This window comes from Talpa occidentalis, unplaced genomic scaffold, assembly GCF_014898055.3.
Source record: "Talpa occidentalis isolate TD23 unplaced genomic scaffold, MPIMG_talOcc4v2.1 talOcc4.15, whole genome shotgun sequence".
Taxonomy (NCBI): Eukaryota; Metazoa; Chordata; class Mammalia; order Eulipotyphla; family Talpidae; genus Talpa; species Talpa occidentalis.
Window position 1 is genome coordinate 82,725,891 of NW_023601543.1, and position 19,473 is coordinate 82,745,363.

The 19,473-nt window shown below is 39.6% G+C and overlaps 1 protein-coding gene across 3 annotated transcripts in view; it reads right to left on the bottom strand.

Moving 5' to 3' along the window:
* The window catches only part of GLRA2 (glycine receptor alpha 2), a 145,048-nt gene that overhangs the window by 76,353 nt on the left and 49,222 nt on the right, over window positions 1–19,473 (bottom strand). For all 3 annotated transcript variants that reach the window (XM_037513128.1, XM_037513131.1, XM_037513129.1), the window contains exons 5-7: window positions 10,837–10,919; window positions 7,895–8,032; window positions 6,087–6,301 (exon numbers count right to left, since the gene is read on the bottom strand). In XM_037513128.1, the coding sequence (XP_037369025.1) occupies window positions 6,087–6,301; window positions 7,895–8,032; window positions 10,837–10,919 (436 nt within the window). The remainder of the gene's footprint in view (window positions 1–6,086; window positions 6,302–7,894; window positions 8,033–10,836; window positions 10,920–19,473) is intronic.

Sequence of the window (19,473 nt, forward strand, 5' to 3'; positions counted from 1 at the left end):
GGAAAGATGGGTCCCTGGCCATGTGGGTTTCCTTTGATTTGAATGGATGAATGAATCACCAATTAAATTACACTTGGAATATCACTTAATTACAAGTCTTTCAAAACTGTTTATTCATTCACGAAACAACTCTTTACTGAGCACCTAATATGAGCTAGGTGTTGTATTAAATAATAGATATGTAAACATTACAAGCTAAATGGAGTTCCTGCCTTCATGAGGGTAAAACTCTAAAATTGAGTATGTTCATACTAGTGTGAGTATGGATTCATTTTTGTTGTCTCAGAATTTCTCCAATAGTCTCATTCTGAAAAGAGATAACACCACAGCTTTTGCATATAGGGTGCGGGATTTTGTAGAAGAAAGCAAATGCTATCTAGGGGCCATCCTGTAATATTATGGAAGACTAGACACTTAAAAAAATTAATTGAAGTAATGAAATTCTGGAATATTGACATTGCTGTGATGTTTTCCTTACTCTACTAAAGATGGGGAGAAGGTGCTTTACCCTTAACCCAGTAAAAGAAAGCACTGACATCTCCTGCACATGCTGCATATTTTCTGAGTTGCTGAAATTCCAACAAATTACCCCTGGATCAGAGAATAAGAGTTCTTAGGAGAACCTGTTACATTTCCTCAGTAGTTTGGATTTTGTATGAAAACTTGAACACCAATACCTGATTCTTACTGGATAAATCCTGAAGGCCAGAGGCTAAGCTGAAATACCCAAATGGTGGGGTGAATGCAGAAAGGTTGACAATTAAATTGAATTTCCACTTAGCAAGATAAGAAAGCAGATTCTTGGTGGGCCAAGCAAATGGTGTGGAAGATAACTAGATGTGAATCATCTTGGAAACATGTCAACCAGGATGGCTTTTTGTCAGATAAAGAAGTTATATGGGTTATGCTACCGTGAGGTGATTGCTAAAAGGAAGTTGCAACACATCAGTCAGAGAGTGCATTATTCATCCAGGAGTGATGTAGTGTGTGGGACTCCCCAAAGAACTCAAATCAACTCAAAAGAAAGCTAGAATCTGGAGACTTTCCATTAGAGAAGGCAAGAGTTAGAATACAACAGTATTGTCACATAAAACTTTCCCCCGTCCACCCTTTCACCCTCAGCCCTCAACAGTGGTAATGTGAGCAGCAGGAGTGGGGAAGGGAATTGGAAAAATAAGAGTGAGGAACTACGAAGGAACAGACATTGTGCCCACCAAGTGAAAGATCAGGCTTGAATTGGGGACAAGGTAGGGAAAAAGCATTAAATGCAGTGTGAAACTGAAGTTTTGTTTCAGGCTAAATGATTTTTGAAAGCTCTGATAATGGGTTGTCCTAAAGTATCTGTCATGAATAGTTCAGTTGTTTACTGAATTGTAAAATACATGTTTATTCAATTTTGAGTCTAATGGCATGATATGTAGTAACTGAGAGTCTATGGAATTTTCCCAAAGTATCTTTCAGTGGACAGCGAAGGGAGAAACAACTGAGGATGCCTAAATGCAAGGGTTGTTATTTATTCAGACTGTCTAGAGCTTTACCCATTGAATAAACTGCCAACTTATGAAAAATACATATGTGTATACAAACATGTAATAAACTGTCTCATCTCACTCACAACATGGCTATAACTAAATAAGGGACCATCCAAAAAATATGGTGTCTTCTATTCATAAGGCCCTTTATGAGTCTTTAATATCACCTCCCATCCCATGGATCATTATGTTCTAGTACATTATGGACAGGGAGTAACGGCCTACTATGTATAAAAACTGGGCTTAACCATTTAAATAGTCAGTGCCTCACCTCACCCTTATTCTTTGAAAATGTGAAATAGTATTATTCTCATTTTAGAAATAGGGAAACATGCTTCAAGAGGTTGAGTGAAGTGAAGCTCTAAGATTTAGATCCAAGCCTGCCTATATTTAAAAATATATCTGTGTATCAACAGGACAGAATAAGTAAGGAAATAATAGCCTTAAGTGAGGCACTAAGCCAAATTATCTTCACAGACATCTACAGAACACTCCACTCAGAAATCATAGCATATACATTTTTAAAATACACATGGAATATTTTCAACAATAGATCATATGTTGGGACACTAGTTAATTGTCAATAAAATTATGAAGATTGAAATCATGCAAAGTACTCTTTCTGACCAGAAGGTTATAAAGTTAGAAATCAACTATTAAAAAAAAAAACTTGGAAAAACCTTAAGCATACGGAGACCATACAACATGCTACTTAACAACTGTTGAACTAAATAGAAAATTAAAGCAGAAATCAGAAATATCTCAAGACCAATGAAAACAAGGATGTAAGCTATCAATTTATGGGATGAAGCAAAAGTAGTCTTAAGAGGAAGGATAATTGCAATAGAGGCCCACATTAAGAAGCAAGAAAAATCCTAAATAAGCAACTAAATATTACACCTAAAACAACTTGAAAGAGAGGAAAAAATAAGGCCTGAAGTTAGTCTAATGAAAGAAATAATAAACATAAGAATGGAAGTAAATAAAATAGAAATCAAAAAGACCATGCAAAAGATTAATGAAACTAAGAGTTGGTTCTTCAAGAAGATAAACAAAATTGAAAACTTCTAGCTAGACTAACAGGAGAAAAAACATTACTAAATAGAATTATAAATGAAAGAGGAGAAATCACCAGAGATGGCAAAGAAATACAAAGGATCATAAGAGATTATTATGAACAGCTATATGCCAATAAAATTGATAACCTTGAAGGAATGAACAAATTTCTAGAGAAGCCTCATTTACCAAGACCAAATCAGGAAAAAAAAGAAGTATTGAATAAACAGATTACAATCATGGGAATTGAAACAGTAATCAAAAATCTCCTCCAAAATAAAAGCCCAGAGCCAGATAGTTTTAGAAGCATTTTCTGTGTATCCTTTAAAGAATTTACATCCATCCTGCTCAAATTATTTCTAAAACCCCAAGAAAATGGAATACTTCCTAACATATTTCATGATGCCAACATTACTCTAAAACTAAAGCCAAAGACAGCACAAGAAAACTACAGACTAATATCCCCGATGACTATTGACGTGAAAATCTTCAACAAAGTACTAGCAAATCAAATTCAACAATACATTACAAAGATTTTACATTATGATCCCCAGGGATGCAGCGATGGTCTAATATATGTAAATCAGTGTAATTCATTACATGAACAAAAGAAAAGATAAAAATCATATATCAATAGATGCAGAGAAAGCATTTCATAAGATTCAACATCCATTTTGGAATAAAAACTAAATATGATGGGAAAAGTGGAAACCTACCTTAACATAATAAAAGCCATATATCACAAATCTAGTTATATCATAATGATGAAAAACTGAATATTTTCTCTTTCAGATTAGAAACAAGACAAGGATGCTAACAGTCACCACTTGTGTTTAATTTAGTATTAGAGATTTTAGCTAGCACAACCAGACAACAAGAAATAAAAGGAATTCAGGTGGAAAAGTGAAACAATTCATTATTTGCAGATGATATGATAATTATATATAGAAAAAGAACCCTAAAGATTCTAACAGAAAGCTATTAGAAACCATAAATATAGCAAAGTGGCAGGTCACAAAGTCAATATACAAAAATCTGTTTCATTTTTATATAATGAATGAGGGGGAAAAGAAATTTTGAAACTTCCATTCACAAGTGCATCAAAAGAATCAAATACCTAGAAATTAACCTAACCAAAGAGGTGATATATAATGAAGACAATAAAATGTTACTAAAGGATATAGAACATGAGATAGAGATGGAAAGACATTCCATGTTCATGGACGGGGAGAATCAGTAGAGTAAAAATGACTATTTTACCAAAGCAAGTTATAAATTTAATGCAGTCCCCATTAAAATACCAAACATATTCTTCAAAGAAATTCTACAAAAATATTATAATTTATATGGAAGTACAAAAGTCCTCAAATAGCTCAGGCAATCCTAAGAAAAAGGAGAGGGACAGAGGCCTCTCATTACCTGACTTTAAACCATACTATAGGACAACAGTAATTAAAACAATATGATATTGGACTAAAAAGGAAACAGAATTAAAAGTCCAGAAATAAATCTGCATATATACTAATATTTAATTCATGATAAAGAAACCACAGTCATATAATGGGGAAAGGAGAGTCTCTTTAACAAATAGTGCTGAGAAAGCCCTCATCTATATGAATCACATCTCCCAAAGGTCAGTTGCGGGCCAGCCATGTTTAATAATAGTCTAGGAAAAAATACACATAGAAAGAGAAGCCTACCCATCACAAAAGGGTAACCACTATGAGTTCAGAGCTAAGTATAAAATGATTTTTGATTATACCTTCCTTTGGTTTATGTGAGTTCCTGATTGCCTCTATAGACAAAGGTCACTGATCAGTGACTATTTACTTAGCAAGAGTTTTGACCATTGATGCAGAATCATAATAGCTAATAAGAACGAATAACAGATTTATGAAAACTCAAGCTTCCATTTTGAAAATAAATGACTACTCTTTTCATAGTGATGAGTGGTTGAAGGCTAAATGTCTTATGTTTTGACATTATCTGCTTGCAATTTGTCACCAATACTTTAGCTATCTATTAAATTGTAAAATACATGTTTGTGCATCCTAGAGTTTGATGGCATGGCATACGGTGATGGCGGTAACTAATAGTTAATGAGAAAATAAGCAAATGAACCTGTTTGGAAAGGGGCACAGAGTGAATTAGAATTTCTATTAGGTAAGATTGATTTGTGATAATGTAGCTGAGAAAAAAAGCAGTGGGTTTTGCTGACATCTGTATTCCAATAGAAATAGGAGACAGGTACATTGTATTATTTGTTATTCTAGAAAATAAAAAAAAAGTATCATGTATGGATCTATTCCATCCTCTGTTAGCACAAAATCTATTATAATATTCAAACTCTATTTTATCTGTGGAGCTATAGAACATAAACCATTTGTATGACTGTTTACCAGTGTTCAGTCCACTTCTGTCACAGCCACAGACTTCATCCATGTCATCTTCTAACACAGGAGATCTTGTGGAACATGATCTAACATTTCTCATCATGTCAAATGTAGCACAACTGAACACAAGCTCGAGCCAGCAAAGATACAGGTTTACATCTCAATTATTTTCTGGAACTGGGTTTTGAAGAGACTACTCAACCGGTATGAGATGGTGTACATTGAATACTAAATTGAACTCATACTCCTAGAAAATTGAATCCAGTGGCTTGATGTACTCAGTGCACAGGCAGACTATTGAGATGCTGGCCATTTCACAAGCAGGACATGTTCAGCAATATTTATGAATGCAGAGACCACCTTACAGAAATATAGATTATGCATTGTGGATTATTATTTGAGGTCTTACGAAAGGTCTACATGTCCCTGATGTCCACCCCACACATCTCTGTCCATCTGCCACAGTTGCTGACATTATCACTATTCTGGATGACTCTACTGTTCCATATCTAAATAGCCATGTCACTTGAAAATAGTAGTGTATCAGCCATTAAGGTAAATTAAGGCATGGCAAAGATTCGTGTATCTGATTTTCTGTACCCTAATATAGTGTATATTCATTTCTTATATATTCTCATTGATATGGCATTTTTTGTGTAAATTTCCAGGAACTTAATTCAAACTTTTATTTCTGAAAGTAAGTTTACCAGGCATATGAATCACAATAGCCTCACCAGTAAATACTTGACAATACAGCATAAGTTGCATCAATCTTACTGTAACTCCTGCAAGCTTCATGGCTCATAAACCACACAAGGTCAGAAGCACTCAAGGTCTCAGACAGAATTCCTGAGCCACGTTTCTGCCTGCACTCATTCCTCTTCTCAGTCCTGATTCTCCTCTCCCGCACAGTGGATGGGATTAGGAAGTTTCCCCATGTCCTCAGGGCCCTAATTCTCTCAAAGTCCGCTCCTAGTTCTCTCCTTGCATTTGCCTCTCAAACAGTGTCACAGATGGCAAGTGTTTCTGTCTTCGCAGAATTCCCCAGCCTGCAAGGCCTCTGATCAACCTTTCAGATCACTTGTCAAATAAGGAGGTTCCTTACCTTTGGCAGGGATGCCCTGGAACCTGAACTCTGTGTAGTCATGGTTAAGACCGTGGTGATGCCCAGTGCAACCCTGGCAGGGGCTGCGTCCATGTTTATCCAAAAGGAGACCCAGGACAAAATGACAATCAGCAGGCTGGGGATGTACATCTGGATCAAATAGTATCCCATCTGGCGTTCCAGGTGAAACTTAACCTCAATGCAGGTAAACTTTCCTAGAAACAGGAAATGATGATTTAAAGTCCAGTTAGAATTTCTCTTTCCCATTCCAACCCCCATTTTGTTTAAAAAAGAAAAAGTATTACAGGTGGATTTGGAAGATACAAGAAAACACTCAACCTACATCACCAATTCAACTCCTTTTCTGGTCAACTAGTCATGGACATAATTGTGAGAATGAGTGATCTAAAGAGTCACTGGACTAAAACCATGTGGTATATTTAATTTCCTAAATCCATGCTTGTTGCAACTTGATTAGACAGAGCTTCAGAATTTGCAAGATTGTCAGTCTGACCAATAGAAATAAAATAATCATATTTTACGGGTTATAATATATATATTATACAATATATAACCTATAGCATATACTTTAAAACATTAACATATAACATTTAATATATAACATGTAATAGTTAAATCCATTCTCTCCTATGTAGTAAAGAGACTACCAAGGGCTACCCAAAGCATTTGGATAATTGTATCTCTATCATTGTGTCATCAATAGCAAAAGAAAAAATAGACATTTGTAGAAGCTATGCATACAGTCTAATCATTATTATAAACATTTCCCTAGGCTTCTGGGAAATTGCTTGAGAACATTTAGACTATTCCTAGAAGCTGCTTATAGTTTGTATTGCCTTTAAAAAAGTACATATTAAAACTTTTAACCTACTATTAACCAGATATGCCTGCATCTTTCCTGCCTCTTCCTCTGTTATTGGCTTTATTTCCAGTAAACACAGAAGTTAATTTGGCTTCATCCTCACAATTTGAGGAGATAGGGTTGCACTCTTGTTGGTCAGGGAAGAAGCCCTGGAATCAGGTTTTGGTTACTTCCTCGGAAGCACTGTTGACTGCTGGAACACACATCCATGACCTGTTCTACTCAGCAAGGCACCTGCAGCAGTCACTAGATGAACCATCTAGGCCCGATTGCCTCTCCACGATCAGCTTGTGTGCAATCAAAGGCCCGGACATTCATAGGAAAACTATCAACGTCACTGAGCGGGCACCATCTTCCAGGTAACAACAGACGCCCCAACCACCTCCGTTTGTCCTGCTGCCCCTTGTGACCTTAAGGCCGGCGCATTTCCCACCCGCTGGTTTTCATCTGAATTGCTACTCCTGCCCAGGACTGGCGAGCGCAGCTGCTGCATCTCTGGGTTGGCAAAGACCCATGCTGTCACACCGCTCTTCCTCTAAGGCAGGAAGTGCACACCGACCTGAGGGTGCAGTGACAGCAGTGGATTCTAGGAATGGACCAGAATGTATACTTCCCTGTACCACTTACAAAGTCTCATACACATCCCCTTGCACTTTTTTGACATCAGGTGGTCAGCAAGAAAACAGCAACATATTCCCAGATCTCTCTTTTTCTCCCCTCTCTATTCTGGAGAAATGAGCTCTTGTGCTCACTGACCTATTCCAAAGGTACAGAAGTCTTATCTACTGAGGGGGTTTTGAACCAGGGCCAGGTCTGCGCCTGACAGCTTCAATTTCTTCGTAAATGTACAGTAATTAAGGGGAAGAGATATATACCCCAGGCTGCAGAAGCAGGCACTTGGATTCAGTAGCTTGAAGAGACTTACCAGTATTATAGTGCTTTGTGCAGTAGCCAAGTTCTTTCTCTTCCTTCAGAATAAACTGAGGCAGGGTCAATCCTTCAGCAACTTGAACTGGACCATCACTTAGCCACTCAAATATCAGGTCATTCATCGTGTACCCAACTGGAGTAAACAAATCATAGTAAAAACTGAATTCATCTTTCCAAGAAAGCTCGAAAGTTTAGACATGTAAAGGAACTAACAAGGAAATCATCTAGAGCAAATATGCTTAATCATTTCAAGAGAATTTTTAATAAAAGAGCCGAAACCGTCTTCATAACTACATGTCATTGGAGCCAAAGGTATTAAAGACAGAAAGGTATTTCTGAATGAAATTTTTCTGTGCAATTAGAGAATGGAATCTATAAGCATCCGTTTTCTTTTGCAATCTTCATTCACTAAATATTTCTGAAGAGCAAACAAGTAAACAAGTAAAAATCCTTTGAAGGTTGTCTGCTTGAAAGAACTGTGTATAGGAATACAAAGACAATCCAATTTATGGTGGCAGTCTTCGTATTTCAAGTTAAAATCATTTAAGAATTGAGACTTCGCCACAGGCCTGCCTAAAGTATCCTCATTGCAAAGTTGGCCCCCTATGGCCTTTCAGAATGCTGTGTCGGGGCCTTTGGTCAATCCTCAGTTACTTTAGCATGTGGGGAAAGCTATAAGCAGGTAGCCAAAGAGGAAGTTGTGGAATATACAAGTCAAAAATTATCATTTGTGTGAGCGTCTTGCTAAATTGGCCCCCTCATCACAAATGATTAATATGAAGTAAAACAAATTTTCTGTTACGTCAGGTCATCATAATATATGACTCTTGAACCATCCAAAGTAAGGATCGCCATCAGTTTAGTAAACCAAAGTGAGCTCTTAGTTTCTAAGTTTCTGCCAATTAGGTCATTATTTGTCAGGTGCTTCTGGGGCTTTTTGCACCCCAGAAATGAAGGCGACTCTTCCTTCAGGTATCATTTTTCTCCCTTCCCACATCGTGGTGACATTTGAATTTTAAAATGACAGTGAGGAGGACAAGGGATATTATGTGAGGTCTTTACCGGCCAGTAACTGCAGCATGTTTGTTAAGTTTATGGATTCTTATTCTTGTTTACTTCAAGGTAGGTGACTCACCAAAGCTACCCAGAAATCAATAGCAAATTTAATTGGAATCTCCTTTCCTCTTTTGTTGGGCACCTTTTCCATTGAAAGCCAAAAGATAAAACATGGAAAGCAAGGAATTATGAAGGGAACCCTGTGCACGTATACATGGTCAGAGAGAGAGTGACCAACCCTAGCCCTTCCACTTGGTTGCCGTGTGAGTGCTTCTCCACTATCTGCAGCAATCACTGGAAGCTCACCGAACACTTCATGTCCCTCTCTGGTGAGCATCTTGCTAGCCATCACAGAAATGGTCCTTGCCACCGACCTGAAGCCCCAGGCAGGGGAAGACAGAAAAGGAGGAGGTGAAGAAGGAGGTAATAGGAGAGTAGGACAGCAGAGTGAGTCCCACCCTTCACATTCTGTGACCACTCAACAGCTACTCTGATTTCATTATGTCCAGGTTCTGCCAGCACCATGCATCTGTAGTAATGGGAGTTTTGAAAGCCTTGAAGGCGCCTCAGATGACAGCTATAGTTGCTGTTCTAAAGAGAAAATAAGTGTTGGGTTGAGGCAAAGGAGAGTTTGGAGCAGTGGGGAAGACACAAAGAAGGAATCATTACATGAGAAAATGTTTTTATCAATTTAGCACGAGAAGGGGCCATAGGGAAAAATAAATACATAAAGCCTAGTGTTGATCCGAAGGTCTCATTTTATCACCGACAACTTCTGAAAACAAAGACATTTCATTACTTTCTTTTCCTTGGGAAGTTTCAGGGGAAATCTATAGTGATTTCAAGTGATCAGAAGGAAACCCTGTCACTCCCTCTTTTTAAATAATAGCTGATGTGTCTTAGGTTTATCATTTTTCTAAACCAAGTTAAAAGTATTTTGTTGCCCCTGCCTCATTAATCTCCTAACATCCATGTTGGTCAGTAGCACTTAATATTCTCTGCATTTTCCGGAGACATCAACACAACAAGCCACAAATAGTTCATGCCTCGCGCCTGAAAGCCCATTACAGTAAGTCTTCACTTAACATTGTGGATAGATTCATGGAAACTGCAGCTTTAAGCGAAATGACATATAATGAAACCAGGCCCTCCAAATAACTCATTTTGTTCAATATTGTTTTTTTTATAATGTTGATGAAAAGGGGGAAATCCCAGCTGATGTTGAATGAAATGAAGTTTATTCAAGGATCTGCTGTACTTTGAAGACGTCATTGACTTACAGCAGGTGTCTAAGATGTGGGTGGCATCGGGGCTGGGGCGTCCAGAAGACAGAGTAGTGGCATATCTCTACTTCCTTCATCAGACCATGGTATATCCGCAGTTCCTCTAAGGGAGAGCCTCCTATACCAAATCATCCCATGACCTTTACCCTGCCGCCTCCTCTGGCTAAGACCCCTGCGTCTTGTCCTCAAGTCGGCTATCCCTCCCCACCCAAATTCCTTGCAGTGATGGTCTATATGAGCATTAGGTGGAAAGAACTATGATTTTCTGATTCGAGAGTGATTCGTTATAGGAATAACTAGTAATTTTCTCAGGAGACATTCTCATTCAGCGAAAACTTCACTAAACGATGCGTGTTTTTTTGAAGAAGGGTGAGTTATTTAACATTTTATTTTGAAAGATTGTATTATACTCTATTTGAGTATACTCTATTGAGTATAATACATGCACACATACTTTTGCTTATCCTTCCATTAGGACCTTGGAGTTGTTATGTTGGAAGAGAATGAACCCTATGGGTCTTTGCCCCTAATGAAACGCTAAAAGAACCAAGTCAGTGTTTAAAACAGGCAGGAAGTCCTTTTAGTAGTGGTGACTTACAACTTTCTAGCTGCATTGTACAGGTCTGGACATCCATTGGAAAATTCTTCAAGTCCATGGGACAGGATAAGGTCAAGGTGAGCCTTAGAAAAGAAATTAAAAACAAGTTTTAAATCTCTAAGGTCTGATTCTTGAGAAATAAATCAAAAATGCATTTAGCATTAAGCAAAGTGACACTGATTCAAATAATGAAATTAGTTTTGTCTGTTTCTTTGTTCTGTTTCTCTATATTCCATGTATGAGCGAAACGATCTGGTATTTGTCTTTTTCATTCTGATCTATTTGTCTTAGTTCTACCCATGTAGTAGCAAATGGCAAGGTTTCATCTTTTTTTTTTTTATACAGCTGAGTAGTACTCCATTGTGTGTATAGATCATCACTTCCTAATCCACTGAACTGTCCTTGGGTACTTAGGTTGTTTCCATAACTTGGCTATTGTAAATAGGGCCCCAGTGATCACAGAAGTGCACACATCCTTTCAAATTAATGTTTTTGTAAATTCTGCTCATTTTATCTCAGACCTCTTGACCCCTATAACTCTTGCTCTGTTACCTAAGCTTACACTTGCCACCATGTCCGTTCCCACTCTCCCCTCACAGCTACCTTCTCTCTCTACATTCTGGACAAAGCAAAAGGAAAAAGTAGTGGCGCACTTACTTTACAGAAAGAAAGGGCTTGGGATTTGAAGTGAGATTAGGCAAAGAATCCATGCCAACAGTCTTTAAAATCATTAAAATATAATGATTGGCAAAAGCAAGATATAAAGCAGGTCCCTGTAATCTCAATTACGTAAAAGTGTGTTTTCAGTCTTGGAAATAAACGAATCAGTATATTAAAAGGAGACATTTCTGGCTGGTAGGATGATTAATATTTTGTTTTTGCTCTTTATTCTGCATCATCTGTATTGACAAGCATAGGTTATTGGAAGATGTCTGTCATGTAATTAAACCTACCTTTGTTCAAACATAGCTGAAAGGTATTGTAAAATTATATTTTGTTCTGTAGACTTTTGCCGTTATTGTAATATCATATTATTTTTAAATTTTTGATATAAATGCACAATATTTCACCTTCATTGCTGAATAAATTGTCTAGGTTCTGTGGGCTTAATCTGAGAACACAAATGCCATGTTTCTAATGGGAAAAATAGTTTTGAGTTCTAAAAACCTGACTGAAAAATAACATTTTAGACAAGAAAGACAATTTTTGTCAAGTTCATTTGGAGATACAGATATAATTATAGATATTTAGATGTTTTCCCCCAGCATGAAGGCTATTTTTTGGAAAACACAATATTGATAAAATTAATGCCATGAACTCTTTAAGGGGCAAAGTAGAAGAACCTAAGTGAAAATCTCTAGTCATTAATTATGTTTCTTTTTAATCCGAAACAATATTAAGGGGGAATAGAAACCTCAGAAGGATCTATGGGTTTAAATTGTTATTAACACAATGAGAATCTATTCATTTTAAAAGGAAGCATTTTCATCATACAAAAATATGTTCATCATGCAAAACTAAGCAGAGTACATGTGCATGATTTAAGTGAATCAAAACCAGAAAGTGGAAATTTCGTTATGATTTTGAAAAGTTCACTTTTGAAAATTAAAAAAATAATAGTGGAAATTTTTTATTATTTTTTTAATTTTATATATTTTTTACATCATTTTTCATTTTTCCACAATGTATGCACTTTCGTCTTGGTTATAGTCCCCGTACAATTTCCACCCCCCTTGTTTTCATCCTACTCCTTCCTCCCCCACCCCCCATAGTGTGTCTCTGGTTTATAGTTGTTCGTTGATTTTGATTTTTACTTTATTATAATTAGTCTTTTTCCTGGTCCTTTATTATTTTTTCTAAATTCCTGCTATGAGTGAGACCATCTGGTATTTTTCTTTTTCTTTCTGGCTTATTTCACTGAGCATGATCCCTTCCAGCTCCATCCATGTTGCTGCAAATTGCATGAGTTTATCTTTTTTGATTGCTGAGTAATATTCCATGGTGTATATGTACCACATCTTCTTGATAATAGTGGAAATTAATACAACTTAACAAAGTTGTATGATGCATTTCAACTGTATTTTGTTGCTACTGGAAACCATTTTAATATTCTTAGTAGTAGGCTTGCTGAATAGGATGCTTGTGTGAAGTGAACTTGTCACACTTATTTTGGCAGAAGAGACTTCACACAGGGTTTCTTCTGCCTTTGTAGGATCCAGCAATCCTATAGGGACACCAAATTCTTGGGGTCAATACTTTTAACAGCATGGAAAACCCGCTGAGAAAAATTGTCACCAACCAAGAAACTATCCCTGAATTTTGTCTCAGCTGAGAACACAGTGGGTATTTCCTTCTTTCTTATTTGTTCCTCTAATTTCCTTTGCAGATAGGTTTGGTATTGCAGCCCAATGGGTGCCAGTTGCAAGGAGGAAAGTGAACTGCCCTGCAGTTTGCTAAATCATATCAGCTGAGCAAAGGGGAGCCATCATAAAGATTTAATCAGGCCTGGCATGGGCCGTGGAGTCCATAATTGATGATGTCTAGTTTACCTACACATCTCAGGCCTAAGACCCAGGTTTACCCTTTACTTATTTTTTTCCCTTTTCGTTGAAGTGTATATTAAACACAGTAAGATACACAAATCTTAGGTTGCAGCATGATGACTTTTTATACCTCTGTCTGTTGATCAAACTCATCACCCCAGAACATTCCCTTGTGCTTTCTTCCCATCCAGAACCTTCAAAGATAGCCACCCTTGCTTTTATTTTTATATTTAAAAATAGGAGCTTTGGGAAATAAATAAGCTTGGCACAATTTTGTTCAAAGATGCAGAAATGGCACCAGGCAGGACTGACAAGAAGATGCTAAATGGTGAACAGCTTTTATCTCTTTTGTTCTGACTCTCCATCTATTTTTGCTGGGTCTCACAGAATTAAGTATTTTAATTGTGACTCAGACTTTTCACTGGTAGACATTGCCTACGACAGGTCAGATTTGCATACGTCTTCCCCACCATCTGAAATATTCAGGCCATGGCACCTGAAGACAGGGTGCTGAGGCCACCCTTCTGCCATTTGGTCTTCCTCAGACAGCACATTTCCGGAAGTGTTCTCGCACACACACACACACACCCTCACCCCCACTATTGCTGTGGCCCGCAGATGCATTTAGGGGTCCCTGCTCTTGTTTGCACAAGGAAGGAATCGAGTCCCCTTGCAGAGGTCCCCCTCCCTACTGAGGGTGACAGGCTACGCAAACATCTTGATTTTGCAGGCGAAAGAGTGAAACAGCACAGGCAGGTGGGCTCCCTGCCCACGGCTCTCCCCTGCTCCCCTCCTGCTCTTCTGTTCCGTTCACCTTGCTCAAAACCAGCTCTTGGGTTTGTACGTCACTTGAAGTTTAAACGACAGCTAGCTACAGATATTGCACACTATTTCCATTACCTTTGCAGGCTTTTTATTCAAATGTTAGATATTTATCTGTTTTGTTTCTTCTTATCATGCTCCCTTATAATAACGTGAGATCCCAAAGCCTCGTAGTCTCTCTTTCCCATTTAAACTGGGCCAGGCAAAGAGTAGGTATTCACTAAATATTTGTTAAATGCATGAATGACTCAGTGTCCTAAAGCTCTGTGGGAGAATCATGGGCTTCTGTTCTATGGAAATGGGAAAGGATGAAGAAAGGAGACGTTATCAGTTAGAAGAAAGGAGTCAGTTATCAGCGCTCACCAGCTGCCGTCGCATTACAAGAGTGCGAGGGAAGCCAGTGAAGCTGGCCTCGCTCCTTCTGTAAGTTGTTAGCGGATTCCTGCTACAAACAAGGTCAATCTAGTTGAAGGAAAGCACTTGTCCACCCATCCTCAAGCCTTGGTCAGCCAACTATGTCCAGGGCCGTGACTCTTCCCACATGGCTGGAAGGACGCAGATGAATCTTGACTTGAAAACATTTTGGTGGACAGATGGCTCCTTGACTCATAAAGCAACTACTGGTTTGTAAGACACTCAGAATTGGGAGTCCATTTCCAGTGAGAGATATTTGAGGGGCAAATAGCCATTTGTAGAAAAAAGAATTGTCAGATAGAAATGCAGCTTGGACGAGTGATCACTATGCCTGCCGAAAGCAGAGGTGCCAGCCAGCTATTTTGGGCGGGTTGCCTCTGATGGTTAAAGTCATCTGTCTTGTTTGGAGAGGAAGGACATGGCGGCACAACTCCAGTTTTCAGGAAGGGCAAGAGCGTCTCGTGTCTGTCGGTGCTATTTCTGCTAGGAACCACATCAGCATACTCTAAGCAGCACGCTACAAGCTCTTGGCAGCACACAGATCAGAGCAGGTAGAGCCTTGCTGCTCTTTGTGGATTAACATACTTAAAAAGGGAAAATGAAAATTAAAGTCATGTGATGGTGCTAGTATTAATAAACATAATCCTCTGGACACCTGCTATAGGTCAAGCACTCCCGTGTTTTGGCAATCACTGGGCAGCATCGCCACCAGGCAGACAGTGTTAGCGCTGCTTTTGACTTGAGCAAATTGAGGTTTGGGGAGGTTGAGCCATTTTCCCAAAGTCGCAGAGCCAGTAAGCGACCAAAGTTAGATTTGGACTCAAGTTTGACATTGAAATCCATTTATTATTTTCCATGCGCCCACCTGTCCTCCTTAGAAGAGGAGTCTGTACTCATTTATCATCCGCTCTTGTTTGTGAAGCCAGCCGTGGCTCACGGATGCCTTCGCTACCTAGTGCCTGCTCAGGACCTGCCTTTCATGTTTCTCATCCAGACTTCTCAGGCCCTGTCCTTGGGAACCCCTTCTGCCACCCCCTGGCAGCCTGGCAGAGTAGAAGCGCCATGCATCAGGGCTCCAGGGACCCAGGTGGTAGACTTGGCTTATCCATAAAGCTCTTTAGCTTGGCTGTATCTCTGGACTTGTTCCCCACCCACAGCCTCATCCTGCCCAAAGTTTCTGTGACTCTAAACTTAAGGGAAGGTGACCAGCTTCAAGGATTTCCTCTTCTAGGTGGTTTCACTCTTGAATATGATAAAAGCCTTCAATGCAAGTAAGAATGCTTCTTAAAATAGAAACTCTCTGGCAATCCGAGCATACAGGTGGGAGAGTCATTACCCCCATAGGGCTCTGACATGTGACATCTTAGCGCACAATCCACTCATGCCCCGAGAACATGAGGACAGCCTTACTGTGCAAGCAGGTCTGTCTAATCTTTCCTCCCGATTGTACCTGGAAATTTCTGAACCATGTGACATTCTAATGTCAGAGAAATTTGACAGGATACATCAAGTATCAAACAGGAGTGTCATCTTAACCCACCTAGACCTTAAGTGAAATTAGCCTGGGGGCAAGTTAGAAGTCAAGTTAAAAGTGCACCATGAATACAACCCACACATGGGAAGAGGGAGGCAAGAGTTAGGGAGTCACTGGATGAAAAGACGCTGCCAAGCTGGTTGTCTGAGCAAGACTTTCTTCACACACAGGGTTTTAAAACTCCAGTGGGCATAAGTGTTGTGGATGGTGCATCATGGGAATGCAGATGCCCAGGCCCTGGACTGTACAGCCAGGCAATTTTAATATTGGTGCTTGAAGCAATACTAAATCGGTGCATTTCAAGCACACCACCTCAGTGTGTCCCAAGTGCTCTGACTCCTGGCAACATGATAGACTAGAAGAAAATCTTGAAAGAGAAAAGAGGACTGAGAAAGGGGCTGCAGCTTCTTGAAAGCTCTAGCACTCTCTAGAAAATAATCATTTCCCCTCGAAGCAGGGCAGGACAATTAGGCCCAAGCAGGCTCCTGAGTGAGTGGACCAGGGGTTGTGTAAGGGCTTCAGGGAGAACCTTGGTCAGAAGGGAATGCTGGTCTCACAGGGAATGCTGGCGGGTCAGGGCAGGGAAACCAAGTTTCGTCCCCTGGCAGTCAAGAGCATGGTGGATATGGCTACACCCGGATAGCTGCTGAGCGGGCTAGGGGCAGTTTCAGCTCCACCTGAGAAGAAAGCAAAGGAGCCTGCCTGCTAACACCCCTGAGGTGTGGAGGCTTTGTGTGGGGCGCTGTCTCTGGTATCTAACTGGAAAATCAGTCACTGAGAAAGTTCAAGGAAGCTGGGGGCGGTGGCTGCAACATGCATTGGGTGAACCACAACTAAAAATTTAGGAAAGTTCCTGTTGCTGGACAGGGAGGAGGGCCCAGCTCCAGGACGTAGCAGGCTTCCCCTGGCTTGTCACTGACATATCCATTCAGCAATTTGGGGGTAGCACTGGACACCATGCACTTACATAAGGCAGTTTCTCTCTTGAAGGATACCATAGATTAATCTCAATATGTTGTTTACATTTGCTACAGGCTAACAACATGTTAACATTATACATGTACATTCTCCTAATGGAATATATCCCAATAGTTGCCCATTCATGCTTCTAGTATTTATTTAATTTTAATTGTATTGTTTCTCATTGAGATAATGTTGTTTATAACACCGTGTGTGATCTAGGGACAGAGGCTCACAGCTCTCAGATGTATGTCACCACACCGCACTCACCATCGAAGCCCTGGTAATCTTCCACCAAAGTCCATTTGGCAACCCTCTCCCTTTTGCTTACCCCTACCCCTCCCTCTGGTAGCCTCAACTCTGTGTCGGATTTCTCGGGTTGTTTTGGTTTAGTTTTTTCTGTTCCTTTGCTTTGTATTCTTCTACCTTTAAAAGTTGTCCCCAAATCTCCATTTAAAGAACCCTTGAAGATTATGTAAATTAGACACAACTGAATTGAAGCAAGTAAAGGTTTATAATTCCTCTCTGATGGGGCAGAGCAGTTACCTGTCCTTACAGAGCTGGACCTAGAGGACCCTTAGGTCCAGCAGGGAAGTAGACTTACACTAATCATTGGATGCTGCAGAATGGAAACATAAGGTACTCACCCAGGGATCTTGATCCACAGAGAACAAAAATAACTAGTTTATGTTTGACTAGGCAGGCAAGAACTGAACATTTTAAACTTGTTTTCTGAAAGTTCTGAAATGACTGCATTGAACTCAAGTGAATCAGCGAGAGGGGGCTGCTCACACCAGCCCTGAGCTGTCCACTCGGTTCACGGCAGACACAGATGTGGCTGTGCCTGGCAAGGCTTTCCACCAGAGGAGACTGAATGCTCACAGTGTGTAAATTGTTAGGCGTTTGAGAAAGAGCTCAATGCACATCCTTACTCAGACACCTTGCAACCCCTAGCTACTACAGATAATCAACTAATAGATTTTAGCTAAAGGCTCCCATACTATTAAGATGCAAATCTAGGGAGAGAATAGTGTTTCAAGTATTGTTAGTTATTTTCTCCCTCGTATATATGAGTTGAGAGATCCCCAGTTCCCTACCCATAGCCCCGAGAGCAGATATGATGCTGAGAGTTTCAAAGGGAGCGACGGCAGCCGATGGAAAGCAGGGCTCAGAACAGTGCAGCCAGGCCACCAGAGACAGTGTTTTGTCACTGCTGTATAAGTGAACCTAAACCCCAGGTTGGTCCTAACTGTAGAGTTAGACTCTCTCCTTTTACTTAATTCTGAATAAGACCTGATTTTCCCTGCCAACCTTGGGGTTTGGAGGAGATGAATGGCAATAGTGCTGGTTCACGAGCTCTTCCCTCCTCTTCCCTGCCTAAAGTCTCAGTGGCTGACTAGGAAGGTCCATGTTTACCAAACATTATAAAGGCATCACAGAAAATACCCATATGCATTGAGCAATACTAGCTGGGAAGGACAAAAATACAATATCTGCTCCCATCTGTGCCTGGTCCCTTCAGAAAATGTGTTCACATATGGCTGGCCCGTGTTAATTAAGTCCAAATATGGATTGCATTCAAATTGGAGAGTAACTGATAAATCTGCAGCTAAAACTTTTCCAAATGCTTTGATATTTCCTGAACGAAAATGTTTTGAAGGTGTTGAAAGGGAGAGGGCTAAATCAAATACCGGGAGAAAGAAGAGCTCAAATTATCAGAAGATTCAAATAATATTGCCCACATTGTATGTTTTCAATTTCAAAATCATTTCAAGTCTAGTATTTATGTACTCAAACATTCATGAAGACGACATGTTATTTGCCTACACATTAAAATAATGAGAACTGTCCATGTGATGGACATGTCAAAGTGACCATGGTGGTCATTGTGTGTTGAAGTTCACAGCTGTTTAATGGTGGCATGAGGTTGGGGAGAGTCTCAGTCAGATGGTAGGCTGGCCCATCAATGAGTAGACCACACTTTGAAACAAAGAACAATTCCTCAGTTTACTCTTCGCAAGCAGCTAAAGAGGAGGTTCAGCATCAACTAAGCCATTAAGATGATGCAACTGTCACCGCTGCTATGAACTACATACCTCCCAAGGCGTGGGAAGCCCGAGTTTAATAGGAAACATCCATGTGTATGGGTTGGGGAGAACTCTCTCAACCTAGGCTGATCACAACATTCAGTGAGCATTTAGGATGACTCTGGACTGAGAAAAACTGCAGCTATTAGAAAGGTTAAATGACTTCTCATAGTCACTTAGTAAGATGAGATTTATTTATTTTTTATTTTTTTAAATATATATTTATTACATCATCCTTCATTTTTGTACAATGTATGATTTCCTGTGAAATTCCCAC